Below are 27,578 nucleotides of genomic sequence, written 5' to 3' on the forward strand. Positions count from 1 at the left end.
ACATTTCTATACCAAATTTCATGCAAATTGGTTGAGTAGTTAAGGCGTGATTGAGTAACAGACAGACAGACAGACAGAGTTACTTTCGCATTTATAATATTAGTATGGATTAGATGATAAAATATTATGTTTACAGTTCCTATTTTTGTGTAATATTTTTAATCTGTACATTTAGTTGCTTGTCTTTGCATGTCAATTGTCAAGTTGTCATTATCGAATGTCAATCTGTCAATCGTTCAGCTCTTTAGTCTCTGTTTTTCAATTGAATGAATCAAAGTGTTTGTGTTAATGATTGTGAAACAAAGAATTTTACAAGACGAAATAGATGAGGCTCAATATAGTACAATTATTTAACATTACTCATGAGTACGGAAGAGACTCTGTTGAATCTCGACTTCGACAAACCGAACACAAATATTCCGCCTCCTGATGACGGCGTGGTATCTTTATCGAGCAGTGCTGAAGACATTTGTTTAGTGCCAGAGATCGGGTTCGAGGGCACCGTGGATTCTCCGGGTGTAAACAGAGAGTCGCAGCCGCTGCTCGGCGGCCGCGGCGACGTAGAAGTATCATTCAATCATTTCCCAGGTAAAACGAAATATCATTTCTCCAATAATTAATTCATTAGAATCATGTTTTTTGCGATCTAGCGTGCATTGTTGGATTAATATCGATAAATTTCTACCATCCGCACTTGATGGTCTTCATTTACCTTTGATTGGCTTCTTTGACCGCTGAATAGTCGATTTATGTGGGTACAGCGTAATCTAAAATCTCGAAGATTTCAATGAAATTTCACCTTGACACGAAACTTCGTTTTCCTGTTCTCGGTATCGATGACTAAATTTCGTGTATATTATGTCCATTTTGAAAATTCGCTCAAAATAAAACATATTATTCTGTAAACACATTTGTTTACTCTGAGCAAACTTCAGCTCATTAATCGGTTTTTTTGTTTCAAGAAACTTAGCATATTTCAGTTAGACATTAGTCTGAATGTAGGTGCAGTAGCACTGATGTCAATTTTCAGTGAAGCGTAACAGCTGTAAAGTGTTTTCAGGTGTAATATTACTGTATATGTTTATTATTTATTATGGAATTCCCATTTCTTTGCAGTAAGTGACTTGTGAACATATGCTTGATGTTTATTTGTGAACTTTAGGGTAATATTGTAGTTTTGTGCATTTAGAGTTGTCCATATGTTAACACTTGTGGGGTTTTACTGTATTTTTATATATTTAAACCAATTATTTTTATCAGTTGATTGTGTTTGAACTGTTTATGAGTAATTTAAACATTTTATGCAGCCTTGTATTTTATATTATTTTTGTTAGATATTTCTTTTTAATATGTTTTTTTTGAGAATATGTAAACTTTTCAATGTTAATTAATATAATACTATTTGATCTAACATTAAAAAAAACTTTATTATGTATTATACACTAAAGGACAATGAGTAATGGTGGGCCCACCTCTCAATAGAAGTGAGAAACTCATGAATGAATTGGTATTTTTATACCGAATAAAACTTAGTATTACATCAAAGGTTAAAAGTCAGTACTTTCGGAGTTATACTGTCATAAAAGTGATCCCAATCCCTGCAATTAATTATCGTAGTTTGCTTCAATATATTACCGAATAGTGTTAGAACCATAATTACCAATAATTATATTATAATTTACCGTATTAATTGATCGAAACCAAGTTGGAAGAAACGCGATAACACAATATTATTGTACTGCTTGACCGGACGGCGAACTGTAGGTACTTGCGCTCATATAATATCTTTGATTTGGTACCTATAGGAGTTGGGAGATATCAACCATTCCTGGCCCCCGCGGATTTTTTAAACGATGTAATTGTTATCGATGTACAGGACGACGAATAAATCTTATTCAAAGTGAAATACGTGTATTATTACCATTGTACCTTATAAAAATCCATAAATAATAAGTTAGATTAAAATACTTTAAGACGCCGAAAGTACTAACATTTGACCATAGTTGTAATAATAAATAATGTTCCGCTTAAAAAGCCCTATGCAATGGTATATCACGTCATGTTACTATTGCGGGGTGGGCCCAGACTCCATACATTTGTTTCCCATTGTCCTTTTAAATAATTTAACTGATTCATTTAAATTTCTAATTTAAAAGTTTAAAATGAAGCACACTATGTCATTAGTTATTTAATAATTATGTTAATTTGATTCACACTTAAGTCTCTAATTGCGAGACCAGTAAATGACCAATTAGTCATGCCTCATTGAAGGTATATCTAAAAACAATTAGAAATTATTAATGCAAAGCTACAGTGTTACATACTTGGTAATAATATTAAATTTTACCCACCTCCGCTCCTGTTGATCTTAGTGTGATGATATATAGCCTTTCTCGATGGATGGGCTATCTAACATAAGATTAGCGTGTATAAAAAAAAACTCTTCAGCTTTGTCAGTAAAATTTCAAATAATGTAGGTTTGTTACTCTTACATGTTAAAACCGATGAACGGACTTTGATGATACTCGCCAGTTATCTGTGTAATGTGAATAATGAATAACACTAAAGCTGTAGAAGCAATTTGAAGAATGCTTCAAACTCCAACCGTACAGTGAGGCTTGCAATGTACCAGCATCAGCAGTACAATATTATAGTTTATGCCCACAAGTAAATATAAGTATTTTAAATGGTTTTAAACAGTCTTTTAATATAGGAGAGGTATAAACATCAAGAAGGGCCTGCAGTTTTAGAAGATCTATTAAAAAAGAAGCTTCGAAAAGTTTCTGATGGCGTTAGGTAATTTTCTAAAACTAGCTGTGCCTCGCGTTCTCAGCCACGTCATAGGTACATGAAATTAAATAGCATACAGCCTTCCTTCATAAATGGACTATCCAACACTGAAAGATTTTTTTCAAAAGGACCAGTAGTTCCTGAGATTAACGTGTTCAAACAACAAACTCTTCAAATTTTTGTTATTAGTATAGATTAGAGTAATCGTAATTTTAATACAGATAATATCAATAAATACGCATTGATAAAGTGTATGAGTCGGTTTGGTTACTATGAATTTTGTAGACAGGAAAATATCAAAATAAACAGTGGAAACGCATGTTGCACGAAAATATTGATAGGATTAATTGGAAAATAGTTAATAGATTCTAATATTATAAACTAGTTATTTTTAACGTGATGAAATATAGTCTTCCTCGATAAATGGCCTATCTAACACTGAAAGAATTTTACTCAGCTGAATAACAGCACCATTCTTGATGAAATTTCGAATGAAAATTTTTTAATGTTATAATAAATGAAACCCTAAGTTTTTTGGTGAATGAAGTCGCGAGGCACATCTATGTACATCTATCTAGTATTACATGTGTGTCAGATTGATTACTTTCCCTTTTTGAAGTCGGTTGATTAGGGTGCCATCTATAATCTCATTACTGTAGAGATACGTAGCTTCTGCCCACGACTTTTGTATCGTAGGCGTAAGTATTTCTTGTAGGGTGAATATAAAGATGTGTTTTAGTTACAGTCACCAAGGTATACTGTACTTTGGTACGTAAATCGTCCATTGAACGTAAAGCTAATCTGGACTAGATTTAATCAGCTTTTAGGTATTGATTTCAAAAGGTTTATATGGTCGTCTCACGTAAAATTATGACGTAACTATGTTGAAGATAATTTACAAAACTACTCTAAAGTTACCTAAATAAGCTGAGTCTTGAATATATATAGTAAGAATAATAATGGTGGCACATGGTATATATACCATACAGTCTACAGGATTACTTTCGCATTTGTGTTGCACTTACGCACACTCCAATATTCATATCTTTGATTGTATCTACGGACTACGAATCAATAAATATATCTTTATATAATATAGGTTTATCATTATCTGTTCTGGGAATATTCAACAGATGGTTACGTAGATTCTCTCGGGCGCGGGCGGCATATTATTATAATTTTTATGTAGATTATGTAGATATTATGCACGTTGTATGTTTTTAGATTGGTTATTTATATTTGGCTTGCAAGTTTCGATGTAGGTATAAGAGATTTATAATTTTTTTAATTAAATCTATGACTGCTATGAATAAATAGAAAAATTACTCAATATAAATTACAAGTTTACCGCCCACGGCTTCGTTCGCGTTTATATCACGTAAACTAAAAATAATTAATAAAAATCTCTAATTGATCGGCTTTTCGGGTTCCTAAGAGAGGAGCTTGGCATCCAACATCCCTTTAGTCGTGAAAGCGTTACGAACACAAGGGTGTTCGTAATTGTAAATAATGGACGCGTAATTTATGGACGCCCCCTAAGATTTTAATATGCGGATTGCGGAGATATTTTAATATTAGAAACCCTTTTACGTAATCTACCTGTGGAATTGAAAAAGAAGCTCATAAAAGATAGATAAAATGGTATTGGTGTTGTGTAATTTTGTGTAGTTAATAGGTATTTGAATTTAGTGTGATAAGAGCTAACAAGTTTGTATGCAAATTAATAATAATAATAATAAATATTTTATTTATTTCTCCTCACAATTCCCAGTCACAAAATTAATCTACATGCATACAAAAAATTATAAACAATAAGCTGGAGTTGGAGGAGCTGGTGTCTGAAATGGGTTTTAACCGGTATCACAGATCACCAGGTCCCCGCCCTCGGAACCAAAAAACACTTACAAAAATAAGTTTCACATACATAATTCAAGAGTTTGTGCTTAGGTAGTGAGAACGACATAAGTTTATTGTTATTTAAAATTTAAAAACCAAAAAAAAATTAAAATAATATACCTACATATGTGTTTGTGTGTTGTGTGAGTGTTGTGTGTGTGTATGTGTGTGTGTGTGTTGTGAGTGTGTGTGTGTGCGCGCGTTTGTGTTTGTGTGTCATAAATATTTTCCAATTCATCCATTTGTTTATTTATATTTTAAATAAAATAATTTACACTGAAAGCAATTTTATCATTTTACCTACTGTAATAAATAATTTATTATTATATTATTAATATTAATTTCATATTTACTAACATCACAATTTAAAGCAAGTTTTCGGTAGCAGCATAATCCAATTTTTGAATCCATTCCTTTACCACACGTTTACATTTGTCAGTTGTTAGTGAAAAAATTGAGAGAATTTCGTTTAATTTATTGTAGATATTAGGGTAACAAAAAAAGCGATGTGAAAATTTTGTACTAAACTTATTTGTTTCACAAATTTTGCCCCTTCTGCGTGACGCGTTAGCCCGCTCAAGGCTGAAGGTAGTAAGAGAATGTTGGCGTACAGCTGTGTGAAGAATAAATAACTGTCGTACAGTTAGTACCCTGGTCATCACATAAACGTCCTTTGTAGGGTGAAAGAAAGGCAGAAATTTTATAACTTTTAAGACAGCTCGTTGTGCTCTTTCTATCTTAATAAAATAAGTTTTAGGAGCACCACCCCAAGATGTTATGCAATAGGTCAACAGTGACTGGCATAGGGCTTTATATACTGTTATAATGAGCTGTTCATCAGCAACATGTCTTAAATTTTTGAAAATTGAGATAAGCTTACGGGTGCGAGTGGCTATTAAGTTAATGTGTGATTGAAAATTCAATTTATCGTCTATAATAACGCCCAAGTATTTTATTGATTCAGTACTATTTATTCTAGGACATGTGCAGTTTGGATCATTTTTGTTACAAGAGTGTGAAATTAAACTATGCATATCAGTTTTATCAGTATTTTTCATAGAGAAAGTTATATACTTTGTCTTATCGATGTTTAAAGTTAGGGAATTTACATGTAACCACTCAGTAACTTCATCAAGTCCTTGTTGGGCATTTAAAAATACTTCATTCCACGTATCACCGCTGAATACCAAAGATGTGTCATCAGCAAAGGTAATGATTTTAGCTGATGGAAATTTAAGTTGACACAAATCATTAATATAGACGAGAAACAAAGTAGGGCCTAAAATACTGCCCTGCGGGACGCCATAGTTGATAGGAGCCTCATCACTGGTAACATCGTCAATTATTACACATTGCGTTCGATCAGTCAAGTAGCTTTTGAACAGATTCAATTGTATATCCCTAACACCTAAGCATTCAAGTTTGTTTATCAAGATCGGGACAGAGACTGTGTCAAAAGCCTTGGCCAGATCCAGAAATATTGCTAATGTTTTCTTCTTTTTATCCATATTAGTCACAATAAAATTTGTAAGTTCGTGTACAGCATCAGAAGTCGATTTGTTAGCTCTAAAACCGAATTGAGCTGAAGACAAAAGCTTATTCTTCTCTAAAAAGTCAACAAGCCTTTTATTCATGACTCTTTCCAAAATTTTTGACAAAGCTGGAAGGATAGAAATTGGCCTGTAGTTATTAACACAGTCCCTGTCTCCGCCCTTGTGGATTGGATGGATTCTAGATTTTTTTAAAACTTTAGGAAATTGTCCTGTCGATATTGACAAGTTACAAATATATGTTATATGAGGAGATAAAATTTCACAGAAATTCTTTAGGATATTGGAAGAAATCAGATCGAGACCAACAGCGCAATCACTTTTTAGATTCCTTATTATAGATTTGACTTCATCTTCAGTGGTAGGTAGCATAACAAAAGAATGGGGGTTGGAAACATGTGCTGAAGAGCCTGTCCGTCTGATATGTTTGTTCAGGTTTATTTCATTCAACAGCATCATCTATATCCGGAAATGTGTAAAGAGGTTCAAAATCTGTTTCATTTAAATCAATACCTAATTTATCATAGTTTATATGTGTTACATGTTTACTGGGTAGTGGGTTTTAAGATTTTATTTATGGAAATATAAAGAACTACACTGTTATGATCAGTAAGAGATGTTGGAAGTATAAGACAATGAGCAGCTAGTTTAGTTTTAAGTAAAACGTGATCTAAGCATGATTTATAGCGAGTAGGAAGAGAATGAGCCGGTTGAATGCCATGGAATGCTAGCATTTCCAAATAAGTGAAGGCGTTTATATCCGAGCAATTTTCGCTAATGTCAATATTAATGTCACCCACGATTATTATATTCTGAGTGGAAGAATAATTCATCAAAATGCTGTTTAGAGATTGAATAAAGTTATTTATATTTTTATACCCTGGAGGTCTATAAATAGCAATAACGATAGTATTACGATCTGGTTGAAGAATAACACAGTTTGCGTCCACTATTTGTGGTTCCGATACCAGAGTAACTAATTCATTTCTATAATACACCACGACGCCTTCGTTTTGAGTACGATTGTTCGTACTAGCGTGATGGTGGTACCCTTCCATAATTGGTATATTATAATTAAGTGACAGCCAACACTCCGTCAAGACAACATAGTCCCACAAAACTCCACTGCTGGTAAGAATCGCTAATAGACCATCAAAATTACAACTTAAGCTACGTATATTTTGCTGGAAAATTTTTAAACATTTTTTAGAAACTGGAAGGTGAGACCGACAGTCTTCAATATCACACATAGTAGATTCAGCTATATTAAAGGAATCTATGTCTTTGTGTATTTGATTAACATCATCGAATTTTAAATAAAATGATATAATACTGATTGTTCATTATATAAAAGGGCGTATACGATTTTTTAAGACAATACAAAATAACGATACCTTCTACATTTGTACATAGAAACGTATATAGTGTATTTAAAATTGGGGTTTTTTTAATTGCGACAAAGAGAAAACCTAATATTATAGCCTTACAACAACAAGCAGTTGTGTCTAAATTAGCTAAGCAATATTTACTTTTTTTTAAACAGATTATAAAAGCGGTTGTATTGTAGTGGAAGTGCAAATAACATTCAGATCCACAATCAATATAAATGGTAGTTATGATGTAGTACTGGAGGATGAATTTGGTGTCGTTTATAAAGTGATAAAAATATGTGTTTCTGTAGATAATTAATGTATAATTAACATGTGTATATGTTATGTGTTTGTTGAAATTGTTTACAATCATTTTAGTAATAAATACATAATAAGTTGAAAGAAAAAAATAGTTTACAAAATTAAAATATTTAAACTTTACAAAAATTAGTCATTTTGATATACATAAGGATGTTAGAATATCTTGCGAGTTTACGCGAATTGCTTGACTACCCTCCTTTTTCTTCAAATAAACAAAACCTCGGGATGTCCAACAATAGCTATAGTTATTGGTTTTTGCAAAATCTCGGGCTAAATAAAAAAGGTGTCTTGTTTTTGCGGTAAGAGATTCTGACATATAGACCTGTTTAGACGGTCCTTCAATTTCCAGATTTGTAGAGTTGAAGAAATTCGGTTTATTTATCTGATTATATTTTTTCAATGACTGTAAAAATCTTTCTTTAGTTATAACTGAATTAAATTCAACTATCAGAGATTTCATGCCTTGTGAATTTGCTTTAGTACGGAATACATCAAAGATATCCGAAGGAGCGACAGGAACACTTAGGAAGTTGCCCGTGTTGATAACTATTTTAAAAAGGTCTTCTTTGGATTCCGGTATACGTGAAGGTATGTTTCTCAATTCTAGGCTAGCTCTTTTTTGATACCTTTCAAAGTTTTCGATTTTATCTACGAGCATATTCGTGTTATTAAGAAGTGCTTTCTTTTCGCTTATTAAGGTATTAAATTGTTCTTTTAAATCATCGTATTGTTTTGAGATGAATTCCGTTGTCTTGCAGAAATTTGATAGTGATTTATTCATTTCTTCAAATCTGTTAAGCAAGGAGGCATATTTCTTTTCTTGTTCATCTTTAAATTCCGTAAAAACCTTTTTAAAATATTCCTTTAAATCACTCAATTCCTCACCGTGCTCCAGTTTGCGTTTACGTCTTTGGCTTATATTTATAGTTTGTCTCCCATAAGACGGAGTATTTGAGTCCGATTCGGTATCACATTTTGATTTAGATGAGCCAGTTGGTGGTGTTCTTTTAAGGGGCATTATGAGGCCCAAAAAATAAATATATAAAAAAATAATAAAAATAAAATATAAAAAATTCAATATATTCTGTTGGGGCTAGAACTCACTTTCCTCAAGACGTTGTCTCGTCCGTACTGCAGTCCAACTAGCTAAGACGACATTAATAGACTTTGTGAATTTTTTGTACAGTTTTTAGCGTTTTATCTCTTTTACTGATGTTCTCCTAGTACATTTATTTGTAATTTTACTTCAACGCTTGCTCTTTTACTCACAGATTGTTTCACTCGCACATCCACAGCGACGCTAAATAACTTCGTACGGCTTATGCTCGCCTGATACTGCTGACTTTAGTTTCGATTTAATTTAATTAATTATTCGCAAATAAAATATTTTTTAGACAAACGAACACAACAAACACGTCCACTCTGACTGAGATCCGAGGGGGAAAAGGGCTAAAGGGAAAATTATATTGAGTTAACTGTTAAATGCTTATGTGGGTTAGCGGGTTATCGATTTTATCATATGGGCGGTTGCTGATTATTGAAAGTATGCGATCAATTGAGAATAGGATCGGTGCAGCGCCAGCGTATTTAATATAGAGATGGATCAGGCTAATCTATCCCTAATTATGTTTATAAAAGATATAGTGAAGGAATCAATTTTAATCATTTTTAATGTAGAATATGAAATAACGTTGTAGAGGTCTATGTTTTGTCATGAATATAAGAAAAATTTTGAGGTGTAATAATTTTTTACCAGTGACAACACTATGTCTAACAAACGCGATAAATATAACAAATAATGTTAGTACATATGGTAAAATATCTTATCACTAAAAAGGCAATTAGGTAAAAAGTAAAAACGATGGTAACTCATTCTAGTATGAAACTATCTACTCGCGTTTCCTTTGCTTCGGCAACTATACAGAAAAAAAAGAAAATATGCTCCAAAGTAGTAATCATTTTTTTTATTACTCAACAAAATTGAATATATGATATACTAGCTTCCGCCCACGACTTTGTACGTGCATCCCCGTTTTTCCCCGTTCTCGCAAGAATTTCGGGAAATCCTTTCTTAGGGGACGCCTACATTATGACATCTACCTGCATGCCAAATTTTAGCCCGATACATCCAGTGGTTTGGGCTGTGCGTTGATAGATCACTATATCAGTCACCTTTGAGTTTTATATATATAGATTATCTCATATGGTATAATAGAATAATTGATCTTACGGTGTACGGTGTAATATTAGAACTATTATACAAAATAAATAATAATAGGTACCTAGTTACCTAATATTCAATATTCATATCATATTCTGCACTTTATAAATAGCGTGGATTACGCATGTCGTCATAAATATTGACTTTACACGTTTTGATGCAATTAGTTTTGGTTTTAACTTTTAATTAAAATAATTGATTTTTAATTCTTACATGACCTTGTTCTATGAAACATAATCTCGACGTTATTAATAGATATAAATCTATACTAATATTGTAAAGCTGAAGAGTTTGTATGTTTGTTTGTTTGTTTGAACGCGCTAATCTAACTAACTACAGGTCCGATTTGAAAAATTCTTTCGTTGTTAGATAGCCCTTTTATCGAGGAAGGCTATAGGCTATATATCATCACGCTAAGAACAACAGGAGCGGAGCACTGCGGGTAAAATCGCGGAGCACAGCTAGTCTTAAATAACTACAAAATTTGGTCTAAAAAGTACATATTTGCGTTTTATGTAGTGTTATTATTTCGAAGAATGATTGTATACAGATACAGTTAGCGTAGTTTTATACCCGACTTTTAACAATATAATGCAAGAAAATATCTTAGTCTTAATAATTCTAAAGAATATTAAAAATTAAAATCATTAAATAACTCCGAATAAGTTTACTTCTTGAACACGCTTTCAAGTCGAGCAAAATATGAAATTTTTTGTTTATATTTTATAAGTCTAAGAAAAGTCGTAAAATATACTGATTAGGGTTCCTTAGTAGAATTATTTCAGGTCAGACAACATTTAAACTTTCGGTTCCCATACAATAAACGTGTTAATTTGTATTTTTTTTTAATTAATAGTACAGAACCCTTCGTGCGCGAGTCCGACCCGCACTTCGCCGGTTTTCTATGGTCAGTTACCAAAAGCAGTACATTTTTAGTACAAGTGTACTCACAAGGCCGATAAAACATTTCTAGGTTAATATCAATGGCCAATGCTAATTGCTAAAAACAGGAATTGAAGTCGACTCTACTATTTTAGTCGAGTTCGAGACACGTTCGAGTTGTTAATGTTAATTACGTAATATTAATGAGCTATGGAATAACTTGAATTTGTAAATAGTTGTTTCTTTTAACTAGTTGTGTTGTGTTGAAATCTTAATGAGATCAGATAAGAATATCATTTCTTTTATTTCTTCAAAATATAAAATTATATGTAATGACCATACCTACATGCTAGATATGTGAAACAAACATAAATAATAATATTAAATTTGTAACATATTATGTTTAATTTTGATTAATGAATATAATATAAAATGTGTAAATTTTATCATGTGACAATGAAATAATGTACTTTTTATATAAAATAATGTTGCGGAATTTGCACGCCATTTATGGCTAATGTGTTGATTCTACCTAAGTATAAGTAATATCTTTGTACACACATTATGCAAATAAAGAAATTTTATTTATTTATTTTATTTATAAGAAAAAACGTTTTCTAATACATAATATCATTATAATATTTAAAATATAGCGTAAGATATAAAATTATGGTAAGCTAGACGACGCCGAGGCTAAACCCGCGTTTTCAAAGAAAAACCCGCATAGTTCCCGTTCCTCTGGGATTTCCGGGATAAAAAGTAGCCTATGTCTTATTCTGGGTCTTCAGCTACCTACTTACCAAATTCCATTGTAATTGGTTTTGTAGTATTTGCGTGAAAGAGTAACAAACATCCATCCATCCATCCTCACAAACTTGCGCATGTATAATATTAGTAACTAGCATTTTTTCAGGGAGGAATTAATTTAGGTGCAAATATATACATACGTGCATAAGTCTATGCATATTTTATACTAGCTTCCGCCCGCGACTCCGTCCGCGCGGATGTCGGTCTTCGCGTGGATGGTTTATTTCTCCATTTTGAGTAACTCTGACAATGCCATGCATGCCATGCCTTATAAATATCTATTGGACCCAAATACGGCTAGACCTATAATCATACGCAACGTGTGTTCGCGGTTCTACAGAACAACGTCTATGGATAAAGCTGAAAAATTAAGATAAATTTTTTTCTACGTATTTTTCCAGGATAAAAAGTATCCTATTTTACGCCCAGGATAATAAGGTATAATTATACCAAGTTTCATCGAAATCGAACCGTTAGTTTTCACGTAATGCCTTCACATACAGACAGACGGACAGACAGACAAAAATTTTTTTAATCACATATTTGGGTTGAGTATCGATCCAGTAACACCCCCTGGTATTTATTTTTTCAATATTTTCAATGTACAGAATTGACCCTTCTACAGATTTATTATATGTATAGATGATAAATAACATTGTAAAGATCAAGTTACTTGACGGGGATGCATGATGCAACTCGATATTTAATTAATTAACACAAGGTGATGTTTATCCAAAACCGCAACCACTTTCCGACCTTCTGTTCTGTACAATACTGAATTTAATAGTGTGTATACAGTTTCATTGTTACTCGGTTAGGGTAGGTCGTTTTAAAGTATAGCTTTTAGCCCACAGCTTCGCTCGCGTTGTCTAATAAAAAGTCCCGTGTCCCTTGCAGATGCATTATGCGTACATCTGTTTCACTGATCGGTTTTCTTTAGAGACAAGTAGGTGATCAGCCTTCTGTGTCCTGCCAGACTGAGACATTTGTTTTTCTTCGTCTCCACCGAGAATCGATCCCAGGACCCCTCGGTTCTACGCTCAAGCGTCAACCACTGTACCAAGGAGGCAGTCAGCGTTGTCTAATACTTACAAATAAATTCCAATTTTCAAACTTGAGATTATTATCAACGAAGTATTTTCTCTTTGTTATAAGTGTACATTTACGAACTTATCATATTTCAAAAAGCTCTAAGGTTTCACAATGCATCGAAATACGGTGATAGAGTTCTTGGAAGTAGGTATTTCAAAATATTTTAGTTATAATAAAATAATAGTATAACGTTCGTTATTCAAGTGTATCTAGACAATCGTTGGAGATGTTATAACGAGTTCAGGGTTGATATAAAATTAATACAATTAATTGACTTCAATCTAGGCTGCAATTACAGATTATAAATATATTTTGAATATAAATAGCATGATAAACTTTTGTCCTATTGAAAATTCTTCGTAGTTCTGTTGATTTTTTCTTAATTTTTTGAAAAACATTACCGATAGGTAATATAAAAATTTTGAGACTGATTTAGTATGTTATTACGGATGGAAATGCTTGTAGGAGGTTTTAATGTATTAATAATTAATATATTAGATGTAATATGATAAAATTTCTATTAAAAGTTTCATCATAGGGCCAATCGTTCAACCGCCAAAGATTAAGGCAATCTTTAACCTTCTATCTAGTAAAAATAAACAATTGTATTTAAAATTATCCGTAATTCCACACAAAAAATGTTAATTGCGAAAGTTATTTATTTGTCTATTTGTCACAATTTTTACGTATGAAATTATGTAAAAAAAAATTATGTATATACTCACAATATACCCAATAATATTATTTTTAATCCGGTAAAAACGATAACCAGCCATTTTCTATTAAAACATACTAGAGGTACATATGCAAAATCTTTACCATGCAAAGCACACAAGACGTAAATCTATTGTTATGTTAGAATTAATCAATACCTATGACGCAGATTTACTATCAGCATCGAATCTATGTTTGTGTACATTTCGCCGGCGTATATATGTTTTTACGTACGTTAGCAATTAGCAGGGCGTATGTATGATCAAGGATAAGGTAGACTTCTGCCCGTGGCTTCGCTTGTGTTAAAGAAATAAACATTTCACACCACAGGAACAGATTAATAAAAAAAAACGACCAAGTGCGAGTCGGACGCACGAAGAGTTTACTTATTTATTTTATTTCATCATTAATTATTGCTCACACAAGAAATAGACATACATAAAGAACACAGAATAAGAGAAATATATGCGCAAACAGTCGCCTTATCGCTAGGTAACGATCTCTTCCAGGCCACCGTATGTATAGCGTAAGGAAAGATGTTTAAAGGAGGTGGGTGAGCCAAGAATAAGGCGTTAGGAAAAGAGAAAATATAAAAAGGGTTCCGGACTATCAAGCAAAAATACGAAAAAAAAAACACGAAATTTATTCCACTTCACAGAAATAAAGGTTTAAGTTATATTGAATTTACTATATTTGTCTTATCATATTAAATGCTAAAGATAATTATTTTTGGAACCAAATTCAACTCTGGGAATATAAGTTTGTGGTAAACAATTTCTTTTTACATTGTAACGTACCTGCTTACGTATTAATTTATTTTTAGACATTAAGCAATCGTTGTTTATGATTTCAGCTTTTACTTTTTCATGCGTAGTACGAAATATTTTAATATTTTGTTGGGCTTTTTATATTTCATGTATGGCTATGTATCAAAACACTTCAATTATTAAAATCATTGAACCTTAATTTTGCGTTCAATGACTAAATGCCGTATAATAAAATTATTAGTACGGTTATAATATTCCGGATTTTATGTATCTAATCCGGTGATTATACTCAAATCTTTTTAACATTATTAACTTTATTAAGTGTGTATTAGCTGACCCGACAAACGCTTTGTTTTATCATACACTAGCTGAGCCTCGCGGTTTCACCCGCGTGGCTCAGCTCCTGGTGGTCTTAGCGTGATGATATATAGCCTTCCTCGATAAATGAACTTTCTAACACCGAAAGAATTTTTCAAAATCAGACCAGTAGTTCCCGAGATTAGCATGTTCAAACAAACAAACAAACTCTTCAGCTTTATAATATTAGTATAGATAACCTACCAAAGAGTCAAAGACACATAATATTTCAGGAGCGTAAACACAATCTGTTAGGAAATTTTTATGCGTTTGATACGTAACAAATTTTGTGTATTTGCGTGGGACGAACAAACAAACTTTCGGATTTATGTATAAGTAAGGGTCGGTAGGCGCAGGCCACCGATCACAGCCACTGATGGCCAGCGACAGCCACTTGACTTGAAACATTTTTTCATTATAATATGATGTGGCTGTATTCGGTGGTCCTTTTGCGCCGACCCTAAGAATAATATATCTAGAATCTAGATAGTTACTTATATTATATACTCGTTTGTCCCCAGATGACCCGCAGTTCAGCGAACTGGTGTGGCAGGCGGAGGTAGCCATAGACAATGGTATATTCCCGGAGAGGATATACCAGGGCTCGAGCGGCTCGTACTTTGTCAAGAACCCAGGAGGGGTGAGTTAGCTTTTTTTACAACAATTTTCATTCCTACAAAAAAGATGAAATTACTTTGAATGTCTGAATCAATAATTGTATTTAGGGTAAGAAATAGCTAGAATTTGTACTATCTACTGTGCCCGTTATAAAATTATATTGAAATTGTACAGGTTATTGACCTATATATATTACAACAAGTTTAATGACAATATTCGCACGCTTCTATCTTTATTACTTACTATAATTACTTTTAAATATTATAGTAAAAATAAACTGAAGCGAACATTGATACCTTCGCGGGGTTAAGGAAATTTTAAGACGAATTTCCTTATTTGGTGTGAAGGGTACAAGATAAAATTAAAATAATAAAAGTTTGTTTCCGCCCGGGATCGAACCGGGGACCTTGTGCGTGTGAAGCACACGTGATAACCGCTACACTACGGAAACCGATGCATGTGCCATTGAAATTAAGTATCAGTTAATACTGTTGACAGTTATTATCAACTGATAATGTTAGGCCAAGATCTCACTGCTTGATTTTGAACCCTGTTTTTTAATTAAATAATTTTAAATTAAAGTTTAGGGAGTATGCGATAAATAACTGCTAAAAGTATCTTTAATTATCTAAACTTTTATAGAAATCTTCTACCTTACAATTTAAAAAGTCATTAGTCAGCATTACAGTGTTTTAAAATCGATGTCAGGAGGGGTCTTGACTGCAGGGCTGGCTGTTTTATACGAAATCGTAATCAGTTTATTTAAATGTTGATATGAGTTGATAATGTTATTTATTGAGTACGAGTTCATTTCGAATTGCGTTTTAAACATATCTATTTAAAAAGTTGGTCGATTTTTTTTAACTACTTAGTTTAGAATTAATTAACTTAGTAGAATTATTGTCTAAAATCAATATTTTAATAGTTTCAAAAATAGGCCAATTACAGTCGGTCGGTCAGTTTCAATGAATTACAGTAAGTATTTAAACCTACTAACTATCATACCTACGTACAGATTTTACAATCCGAAAAATTATACTTTACAGAAAATAGTCGGCGTGTTCAAACCGAAAGACGAGGAGCCTTACGGCCGTCTCAATCCAAAATGGACGAAGTGGATGCACAAGCTGTGCTGCCCGTGCTGTTTCGGGCGATCTTGCCTCATTCCCAACCAGGGTTATTTATCAGAGGCGGGAGCCAGCCTGGTGGACTCGAAGATCGGATTGAAGATCGTTCCGAAGACTAGGGTAAGGATTAAATAAATAAAAAATAAATAAAAATTATTACCCTTACCCTTTTAGAGTGCGTGGTAGATTCAAAGATAGATCTGAAGGTCGTTCCGAAGACTAGGGTAAGGATATTGCGATGATTGTCGAAGGACCAAAACTTCAATGATTTAGTAGGGCGTCATTAGAAACGAACACCTGGTTTGGTCTGTCAGAGTGATATACAATGTTTGATGTATTAAGAAGACCAGCATTCTGATCAATTATTGGAAAAGGTGTCCTTATTTCTAATATGCGTTATTCAACTCGCTAATAATTTTTTGCATTTTCATCTACTAAAATTGCTTCGTTCAAAGATTAACTATAGACACCCAGTTATCTCACTCTAAATACTCTAGAATTATTTATTATGTTTTAACGAATATCACACGCAGTAGGTGAAGTCTTGAACAAATAATAATAGGTCATTATCGTTCTTATCTTAAAAATGTAATATGAATAACAATGTTTGTTGTTATTGTTAGTTTATCGAGACTTTATTGAATATAGGTGAAAAACTTGGAAGCGTGTAAAATACTGTATGAACGAGAATAAAGAAAATATATTATTATGTAAAAAAGTCGGATCTGCCCTGTTATTAGCGTACATGATGCATTCCTCTTTGTTTTAAATTTATATGGTTCATAAAAAAAAACTAACATCGTTATTGAACCAAGTTATGGTACACAGATAAATACAGAATGCAACTTACGAAGGCAAAAAATGAAATATTAAAAAAAAAAAAAAAACAAAAAATATTGCACACATTACAGGAAAGTTTCTTTGAAAGGTTTCTTTGAAAACCCAAAACTATGCAATTTCTCGGAAACTTATAAAATGATCACCAACACACTAAAAAATTTATACACATTTTAACAATAATGTAATAAATTCCAGGTGGTGAAACTAGTGTCAGAGACGTTCAACTATCTGCGGATAGACCGCGAAAGGTCGCGACTTAAGCGGGCCATCACGGAACAGTTCCCCAATTTAAGGTTCAACAGGATGGGGTTGCCGCCTAAGGTTGTTTTATTTATTGGATTTTATGTATATAAGTATAACAATTAAAATATGGCAAGATTACTAAAAAAATTTTGATAAAATATGATGTTGGGTTATGTTTTTCAAATATTATTTATTTGTGAAAAAAAAAAACGAAGTTATCGATAAACCATTCCCATTTTCAGAGATGATCTATTTCTATTGCCGCTATATCAAAAAAAAAAAAAATAAAATAAAAAAAATCGAAATTAAGCAACGGTTGGCATGGTAATAATGGTGACCAATAATTTTTACAGTTGCCCTTTAGATTTTTTTTTATAGAAAACTAGCTTTCCGCCGGCCATACCGAAAAACTCGCATAGTTCCCGTTCCCGTGGAATTTCCGGGATAGAACCTATCCTATGTTACTCGTGGATAATGTAGCTTTCGAATGGTGAAAGAATTTTTAAAATCGGTCCAGTACTTTATGAGCCTATTCATTACAATCAAACAAACCAACAAACAAACAAAGTTTTTATCTTTATAATATTAGTGTAGATAAATTAACATAATTTATTTTTACAATTGCAGATGGGATCATTCCAATTATTCGTAGAAGGTTACAAGGATGCAGATTATTGGCTGCGACGATTCGAACAGGATCCACCGCCCGAACATGTTATGAAAAAGTGAGTATTTTTGCCAACATATTGTATTAGAAAGAAAGAAAGAAATATCCTACTAATATTATAAATAAAAAAGTTTGTGAGGATGGATGTATGTCTATGTGTAGGTGTGTATGTTTGTTACTCTCACGCAAATACTACTGAACCGATATGAAATTTAGCACACATATATAGGGTAACTTGGATTAACACAAAGGATAGGTTTTATCCCGGAAATCCCACGGGAACGGGAACTATGCGGGTTTTTCTTTGAAACGCGAGTGCCGCGAGTCCGACTCGCACTTGGCCGGTTTTTGGGAACTTTGTTTTTAAAATTTGGTATTTTTTAACTATAATTTTGACAATTTCTTTAATTTTATCCGCCTATAAAAGATTCCAGTTGCAATTCGAGCGTCTCGTGGTGCTGGACTACATTATCCGCAACACGGACCGCGGCAACGACAACTGGCTGATCAAGTACGACGCGCCAAGTAATAGGACGGACCACGATATGACTGAGCCATCGGTGAGTTGAGTTTTAAGCTATTGCATAGCTTCTATCGCGGGCCTTGAGCGCTAGGACCGAATCCAGAAATTGCGTAACGAAAAACCTCACGCCCACTCCGACGGGCACGGAGGTGTGGCTTGAAGGCATAGCATGCAATAGCTTTACCGCGGCAGTCCCCGAGTGACACACGTCTTTTTTATTTATTTATTTATTTATTCATTCACACACATTCTGGTATTACAGGAGTGGAACGGCGGTATAGAAGTGCGCATAGCGGCGATCGACAACGGGCTGGCGTTCCCGTTCAAGCACCCGGACTCGTGGCGCGCCTACCCCTACCACTGGGCCTGGCTGCCGCAGGCCAAGCGGCCCTTCAGCCACGAGACCAAGTGAGTGTAGATACACTATATATAGACCCCTACCACTGGGCCTGGCTGCCGCAGGCCAAGCGGCCCTTCAGCCACGAGACCAAGTGAGTGTAGATACACTATATATAGACCCCTACCACTGGGCCTGGCTGCCGCAGGCCAAGCGGCCCTTCAGCCACGAGACCAAGTGAGTGTAGATACACTATATATAGACCCCTACCACTGGGCCTGGCTGCCGCAGGCCAAGCGGCCCTTCAGCCACGAGACCAAGTGAGTGTAGATACACTATATATAGACCCCTACCACTGGGCCTGGCTGCCGCAGGCCAAGCGGCCCTTCAGCCACGAGACCAAGTGAGTGTAGATACACTATATATAGACCCCTACCACTGGGCCTGGCTGCCGCAGGCCAAGCGGCCCTTCAGCCACGAGACCAAGTGAGTGTAGATACACTATATATAGACCCCTACCACTGGGCCTGGCTGCCGCAGGCCAAGCGGCCCTTCAGCCACGAGACCAAGTGAGTGTAGATACACTATATATAGACCCCTACCACTGGGCCTGGCTGCCGCAGGCCAAGCGGCCCTTCAGCCACGAGACCAAGTGAGTGTAGATACACTATATATAGACCCCTACCACTGGGCCTGGCTGCCGCAGGCCAAGCGGCCCTTCAGCCACGAGACCAAGTGAGTGTAGATACACTATATATAGACCCCTACCACTGGGCCTGGCTGCCGCAGGCCAAGCGGCCCTTCAGCCACGAGACCAAGTGAGTGTAGATACACTATATATAGACCCCTACCACTGGGCCTGGCTGCCGCAGGCCAAGCGGCCCTTCAGCCACGAGACCAAGTGAGTGTAGATACACTATATATAGACCCCTACCACTGGGCCTGGCTGCCGCAGGCCAAGCGGCCCTTCAGCCACGAGACCAAGTGAGTGTAGATACACTATATATAGACCCCTACCACTGGGCCTGGCTGCCGCAGGCCAAGCGGCCCTTCAGCCACGAGACCAAGTGAGTGTAGATACACTATATATAGACCCCTACCACTGGGCCTGGCTGCCGCAGGCCAAGCGGCCCTTCAGCCACGAGACCAAGTGAGTGTAGATACACTATATATAGACCCCTACCACTGGGCCTGGCTGCCGCAGGCCAAGCGGCCCTTCAGCCACGAGACCAAGTGAGTGTAGATACACTATATATAGACCCCTACCACTGGGCCTGGCTGCCGCAGGCCAAGCGGCCCTTCAGCCACGAGACCAAGTGAGTGTAGATACACTATATATAGACCCCTACCACTGGGCCTGGCTGCCGCAGGCCAAGCGGCCCTTCAGCCACGAGACCAAGTGAGTGTAGATACACTATATATAGACCCCTACCACTGGGCCTGGCTGCCGCAGGCCAAGCGGCCCTTCAGCCACGAGACCAAGTGAGTGTAGATACACTATATATAGACCCCTACCACTGGGCCTGGCTGCCGCAGGCCAAGCGGCCCTTCAGCCACGAGACCAAGTGAGTGTAGATACACTATATATAGACCCCTACCACTGGGCCTGGCTGCCGCAGGCCAAGCGGCCCTTCAGCCACGAGACCAAGTGAGTGTAGATACACTATATATAGACCCCTACCACTGGGCCTGGCTGCCGCAGGCCAAGCGGCCCTTCAGCCACGAGACCAAGTGAGTGTAGATACACTATATATAGACCCCTACCACTGGGCCTGGCTGCCGCAGGCCAAGCGGCCCTTCAGCCACGAGACCAAGTGAGTGTAGATACACTATATATAGACCCCTACCACTGGGCCTGGCTGCCGCAGGCCAAGCGGCCCTTCAGCCACGAGACCAAGTGAGTGTAGATACACTATATATAGACCCCTACCACTGGGCCTGGCTGCCGCAGGCCAAGCGGCCCTTCAGCCACGAGACCAAGTGAGTGTAGATACACTATATATAGACCCCTACCACTGGGCCTGGCTGCCGCAGGCCAAGCGGCCCTTCAGCCACGAGACCAAGTGAGTGTAGATACACTATATATAGACCCCTACCACTGGGCCTGGCTGCCGCAGGCCAAGCGGCCCTTCAGCCACGAGACCAAGTGAGTGTAGATACACTATATATAGACCCCTACCACTGGGCCTGGCTGCCGCAGGCCAAGCGGCCCTTCAGCCACGAGACCAAGTGAGTGTAGATACACTATATATAGACCCCTACCACTGGGCCTGGCTGCCGCAGGCCAAGCGGCCCTTCAGCCACGAGACCAAGTGAGTGTAGATACACTATATATAGACCCCTACCACTGGGCCTGGCTGCCGCAGGCCAAGCGGCCCTTCAGCCACGAGACCAAGTGAGTGTAGATACACTATATATAGACCCCTACCACTGGGCCTGGCTGCCGCAGGCCAAGCGGCCCTTCAGCCACGAGACCAAGTGAGTGTAGATACACTATATATAGACCCCTACCACTGGGCCTGGCTGCCGCAGGCCAAGCGGCCCTTCAGCCACGAGACCAAGTGAGTGTAGATGCACTATATATAGACCCCTACCACTGGGCCTGGCTGCCGCAGGCCAAGCGGCCCTTCAGCCACGAGACCAAGTCAGTGTATAATTATAAGGGCCGCTTCAAGCAGTTGAGACCGACGGCTTGAAGCAGCGACCGCGCGGTGAACTATGGACACTCATTCACTGCCTTACTCGAGCCGTCGCGACCGCTTCAAGCCGTCAACTGCGCGGTTTGTAGCGACAGCTCGAGCAGCCAAGGACCAACCGCTCGAGCAGTCCGTGTATGTCGCTCAGCCGTTAGCCTAAGTGTTTTTTTTTCAATATTTTTAAAGTGAAACTTCTTTAGGCACTTTGAAAAAAATTTCAAGGTCGCGTTATAACAATACCTTCACGTCATGGAGTAAGGTGACGATTTTGGTATATTTGAATCTTGTCAAAGAAGTTTCACTTCTGACACCTGTGGTCAGCACACACTTTTTTATATAGACTAGTTGTAAACAGCGATTTTGCCTGCGCTGTCGAAGAAAGCGAGCAGAGTGGCAAAACGATGAGAAAGTAAGCTATGTGCATTGTGCACCCCTACCACTGGAGACCAAGTGAATACATAGCTTACTAGCTGTGCTCCGCGGTTTCACCCGCATTGCTCCGCTCCTGTTGGTCTTAGCGTGATGATATCTAGTCTATAGCCTTCCTCGATAAATACACTATCTAACACCGAATTTAAATCAGACCAGTAGTTCCTGATTGACTGATTGACTCTTTCCAAGGTAGCAAACAAACAAACTCGTCAGCTTTATAATATTAATAGATACATGACGAAAAACCATTCCACAAAAAAATAAAACGAGGTTCAAATCATAGTGATCACGTTTGTAACAAACGAAATTCTTATTTTAATCCGCTATCTGTGTTTAATCACTACATAATATAAAACAAAATCGCTTTCTCTGTCCCTATGTCCCTTTGTATGCTTAAATCTTTAAAACTACGCAACTGATTTTGATGCGATTTTTTTTTAATAGTGATTCAAGAGGAAGGTTTTAGTTTATAATTTATTAGGTTTTGGGCAAAGCGGACGAAGCCGCGGGCGGCAAGCTAGTTTAATATAAAGTACACACATATAAGTATGTTATTTTAACTGCCACTAATTTAATTCCACAAGAAGTGAGATAATTTTAAATATCAGTATATATTCTCAAATTTCAGGGAGTTGGTTCTGCCGCTGCTGTCAGATATGAATTTCGTTCAGGAACTATGCGATGAACTACACATATTGTTTAAGGTGAGGTATTTTATTTTATACATTTGTAAATATATGTTGGTTGGTTGACCACCTCCTTGGTACAGTGGTTGACGCGTGAGCGTAGAACCGAGGGGTTCTGGGTTCGATTCCCGGTGGAGACGAAGAAAAAAAAATGTCTCGGTCTGGTAGGACACAGAAGGCTGATCACCTACTTGTCCCTAAAGAAAATCGATCAGTGAAACAGATGTATGCATAATGCATCTGCCCCTTACCCCACTACGGGGACATGGGACTTCACTTAAAATATATGTTGAGATATAACGAAATTATTTATTTAGTCGTAATTTAAAACAAGGTGTGTATCGAAAAAGTAACTAAAAAGTAAAACTTTTAAAGTAGAAAAGTTATTTCTCTATTTCAAGAAACCGTATCCAGAAAAACTGCGTTTGGTAATCGTACCCGCGTGTTTTGATAGGTAATATATTAATTATCTCCATTTCGAAATCACTTGTAAAGTCTTACGTAAATTTATATATATATATATAAAACTCAAAGGTGGCTGATATAGTGATCTATCAACGCACAGCCCAAACCACTGGACGTATCGGGCTGAAATTTGGCATGCAGGTAGATGTTAGGACGTAGGCATCCGCTAAGAAAGGATTTCCCGAAATTCTTGCGGGAACGGGGAAAAACGGGGATGGACGTACAAAGTCGTGGGCGGAAGCTAGTATTCTATAAAACAATTTAACGCAAATTAAATGAAAATAATATAAATAACCGATGAATAAAACATACAACTATTACTATGCAGCAAGACAAAGGTTTCGACAAGGGTCTATTCGAGCGGCAAATGTCAGTAATGCGGGGACAAGTGCTAAACCTCACACAGGCGCTAAAGGATGGCAAGAGCCCCGTGCAGTTGGTGCAAATGCCCGCCGTTATTGTGGAACGGTGAGTAAATGGAGAAAAAAATAATAATAGATGGATAAAAGTGGTCTTAGTTTGAGAATCCATACTAATATTATAAATGCGAAAGTAACTCTGTCTGTCTTTTACGCCTTAACTACTGAACCAATTTGCATGAAATTTGGTATGAAGATTTTTTGATACCCGAGAAAGGACATAGGATAGGTTTTATCCCGGAAATCCCACGGGAACGGGAACTATGCGGGTTTTTCTTTGACTGCGCGGGCGATGCCGAGGGTGGAAAGCTAGTTTAATATAAATATATAGGAAAAAAGAGCGTGTGTGCCGAGCAAACGTGTAAGAAGTGAAAGTTCTTTGGCAAGATTCAAAGATACCAAAATCGTCGCGTTACTCCATGAAGTGACGGTATTGCCATGACGCGACCTTGCAATTTTACTCTCAACGCTCCTAAAGAAGTTTCTCTACAAAAATATTAATAAAAAGTGTTCATAACAATATGTAATGTAAAGGAAATTAAGGAGGGGGGAACGTTTTTTTTTTTTATAGTACACAGAAATGTTTGCAATATATTCTACTAACTTGCTTGACAGTTACTCAGAATACCACCCATTAACCATTAATTTTTTTGGAAGAATTCATTTCTTACTGTAATGTCTACTTAATAATGCTTTATTTTTTTGCTTTCTTTTTTTATGAATCTTCCACATTATTGTGGGTGAATGAGTTTTTTTTAGTAACCTAAGAGTCCTAAGATCTACCCACAAGCCTACATTACCTTAGGTGAAGAGTGCGTTTCCTACCGTAGAACCCTAAGAAAGGCCTTCCTTGGGAGGCAATTGTTATCGTCGAGAAAGAGCAAAATAGCCAATGTAGAGCTTCTAGTCGTTTTTTAAAGTTTAATTCTGTAATAAAAATGGAAAAACTTTTGTACATATTTAATGTGTTTAACTAAAATTTTCAGGTCGAAAAGCGGTACGACGTCATCGCGATTCTTCGACTCGTTCCAGCAGCGCTTCCAACAAAAGTCGCCATTCTTCTCCTGGTGGTGATGATGGTAGTGTGCTGTTTATTTATTCGTTATTTATTAAATAAGTAGTACAGATAGGGAGGATAATACGAGAATCACGCTCAACACAGTACATAACATGCATTACAAACAGAATAACATTCACAACACAGACATAATAATGGACTAGCTGCTTCGTGTGGTTTCACCCCCGTGGCTCCACTCCTGTTGGTCGTAGCGGGATGATAAATGAGAAAATTAAAAAGAATTTTTCAATTCGGACCAGTAGTTCCCGAGATTAGCGCGTTCAAACAAACAAACTCTTCAGCTTTATAATATTAGTATAGATTACATACACTGCAGATTGGATAACACGCGCTACACATCCCATTGAGTGTATAACACTTGCAACACACCCTACACAGTGTATAACACGTGCTACACGTTCTGCAGAGTGTATAACACGTACTAAACGTTCTACAGAGTATATAACACGTGCTAAACGGTCTACAGAGTGTATAACACGTGTTAAACGTTCTACAGAGTGTATAACACGTGTTAAACGTTCTACAGACGTGCTAAACGGTCTACAGAGTGTATAACACGTGTTAAACGTTCTACAGAGTGTATAACACGTGTTAAACGTTCTACAGACGTGCTAAACGGTCTACAGAGTGTATAACACGTGTTAAACGTTCTACAGAGTGTATAACACGTGCTACACGTTCTGCAGAGTGTATAACACGTACTAAACGTTCTACAGAGTATATAACACGTGCTAAACGGTCTACAGAGTGTATAACACGTGTTAAACGTTCTACAGAGTGTATAACACGTGTTAAACGTTCTACAGACGTGCTAAACGGTCTACAGAGTGTATAACACGTGTTAAACGTTCTACAGAGTGTATAACACGTGCTAAACGTTCTACAGAGTGTATAACACGTGCTAAACGTTCTACAGAGTGTATAACACGTGCTAAACGTTCTACAGAGTGTATAACACGTGCTAAACGTTCTACAGAGTGTATAACACGTGCTAAACGTTCTGCAGAGTGTATAACACGTGCTACACATGGATTTCACACTACACAGTACACATATTACACCATCATATACAAACATACATTACACAGAAGATAAGATGTCTGCATTTTATTTATAGCTAATATTTATTAATATTAAATAGATATTTCTAATATGTTATATAATTTCATTCTTAAAATATACTTTCTTGACTTATAAACACAGCCCTACAGTATAGAATTTTAATTTAATTTTAATTTATAAATGATTCGTAAACTAAAGTATAATTGTAATGAACGTTTTTCTTTTTTTTTTCAGCAGCATTGAACACCGACGGTAGTTAGGAACGAAGACACTGTTATTAATATAATGTATAGAACATTTTGTATGTATGTTTTAGTATAGCTCGGTAAATACTGTACTCTACTGAAGTTGAAATTGTTTTGATTGCATTCCATTATGTATTTTTTACTCAAATCATAATAAAATGTCATGTTTGGAGGTTTTATAGTTGTATTATTTAATGTTGAAATGTTTAACCGTATTTTAATTAAGAATAACGTTTTATTCACCAAGAATCGAACCTGTGACTTGGTTTTTAATACTGGACCAAGATGTCACGAATATAATAAGTACATAATATAGTATGTATCAATAACTTTGTATTTTATAACAATCCCATTTCCCAAGAAAATTTGAATTAATAAAATAATCATCCTAGAATATTAATATAAGCTTCAATGTATTTTTAAAATTTAGAAATTCTAGCAGTTCTTTTGAATTGAGTATATGGAAAATTTTAAAAAATGGCAGTACAATGTTTTGACTTCAAAAATTAAATATAGTTCAACTTCAGTAAGTAAATAAAAGGCGTTTGTATGTAGTTATTTGTTTGTTTGTTTTTTAATTTTTCATAAAATTATCACTAGCGATCATTGTTTGTTGTATTTTTTTTTATTGGAATATCTTTTTGAAGTTATACTTCTTTTGGCGCGATGGAGAAAAATGATGAGAGTGAATTTTTACGATGCGCGCGCACACCGACACCTAAATTTAACAGCATGAAGTTAGTTCTAGGTGGTATGAAAATTGATAACTATGTTCAAGTTGTATATTCTAGTATTTTTTTCCATACGCCAAAGAAGCCGCCACTCTTTTTTTTCTTTTTAATCTTACTATTTGTTCGTGAATGAAAAATTTTATCAATTTTGTACAGCCGTTTAAAGTACGAAATACTTGGATATTTAATTTCTTTTACGCAATTATCGATAAAAAGTTATATAATGTTTACAGTCTTCATTTATGTCTATCTGTTTATGTATTCCATTATCTCCTAAATGGCTGGACAGAATTGAATGAATTAAGATGTCATTATAATTATTTTATCTATACTTACTGTAATCTTGTTTTTTTATTTAGTAACGAAATCTTCTTGAAAGTGTAATATAACATTTCTTTTTTATTTTTATTCAAAAAACAAAAAAGACGTGGCACTCGGGGACTGCCGCGGTAAAGCTATTGCATGCTATGCCTTCAAGCCACACCTCCGCCCGTCGGAGTGGAGAGCGTGAGGTTTTTTCGTTACGGAATTTCTCGATTCGGTCCCCGCGCTCAAGGCCCGCGATAGAAGCTATGCAATAGCTTAAAATTTTTTTCGTTTTTGAACTACATACAAACGTCTTTTTATCCTATATATAGCTGA

At 36.1% G+C, this 27,578-nt stretch overlaps 1 protein-coding gene and 1 non-coding gene across 4 annotated transcripts; one reads left to right on the plus strand and one right to left on the minus strand.

Annotated features, from left to right (window-relative positions):
• Positions 1 to 240: 240 nt before the first annotated feature.
• Positions 241 to 26,676, plus strand: LOC123700741 (phosphatidylinositol 4-kinase type 2-beta). 3 transcript variants are annotated; one of them, XM_045648057.1, is made up of 11 exons: positions 241 to 588; positions 15,289 to 15,407; positions 16,432 to 16,632; positions 17,548 to 17,673; positions 18,223 to 18,320; positions 18,690 to 18,822; positions 19,048 to 19,193; positions 22,879 to 22,954; positions 23,730 to 23,869; positions 24,807 to 24,899; positions 26,195 to 26,676. In XM_045648057.1, the coding sequence occupies exons 1-10, from the start codon at positions 363 to 365 to the stop codon at positions 24,892 to 24,894; spliced, it is 1,353 nt and encodes a 450-aa protein (XP_045504013.1). In that variant the 5' UTR covers positions 241 to 362; the 3' UTR covers positions 24,895 to 24,899; positions 26,195 to 26,676. The 3 variants fall into 3 exon arrangements, with proteins under 3 accessions (XP_045504013.1, XP_045504014.1, XP_045504015.1); XM_045648058.1 differs by having other exon boundaries at positions 26,198 to 26,676; XM_045648059.1 differs by lacking the exon at positions 241 to 588 and adding an exon at positions 986 to 1,115.
• Trnav-cac lies at positions 15,764 to 15,836 on the minus strand. Its single transcript has one exon. It is a non-coding gene; the product is annotated as a tRNA-Val (tRNA).
• Positions 26,677 to 27,578: the final 902 nt, after the last annotated feature.

Source organism: Colias croceus, chromosome 20, assembly GCF_905220415.1.
Source record: "Colias croceus chromosome 20, ilColCroc2.1".
In the NCBI taxonomy this organism is placed as follows: Eukaryota; Metazoa; Arthropoda; class Insecta; order Lepidoptera; family Pieridae; genus Colias; species Colias croceus.

Excerpts from the sequence above, each read along its gene's own strand:
- LOC123700741 (XM_045648057.1), top strand. The coding sequence starts at position 363 with ATGAGTACGGAAGAGACTCTGTTGAATCTCGACTTCGACAAACCGAAC. Across the intron at positions 15,408-16,431 it reads TTGTCAAGAACCCAGGAGGG|AAAATAGTCGGCGTGTTCAA; the intron begins GTGAGTTAGCTT and ends TATACTTTACAG. Across the intron at positions 18,321-18,689 it reads CCCGAACATGTTATGAAAAA|ATTCCAGTTGCAATTCGAGC; the intron begins GTGAGTATTTTT and ends CGCCTATAAAAG.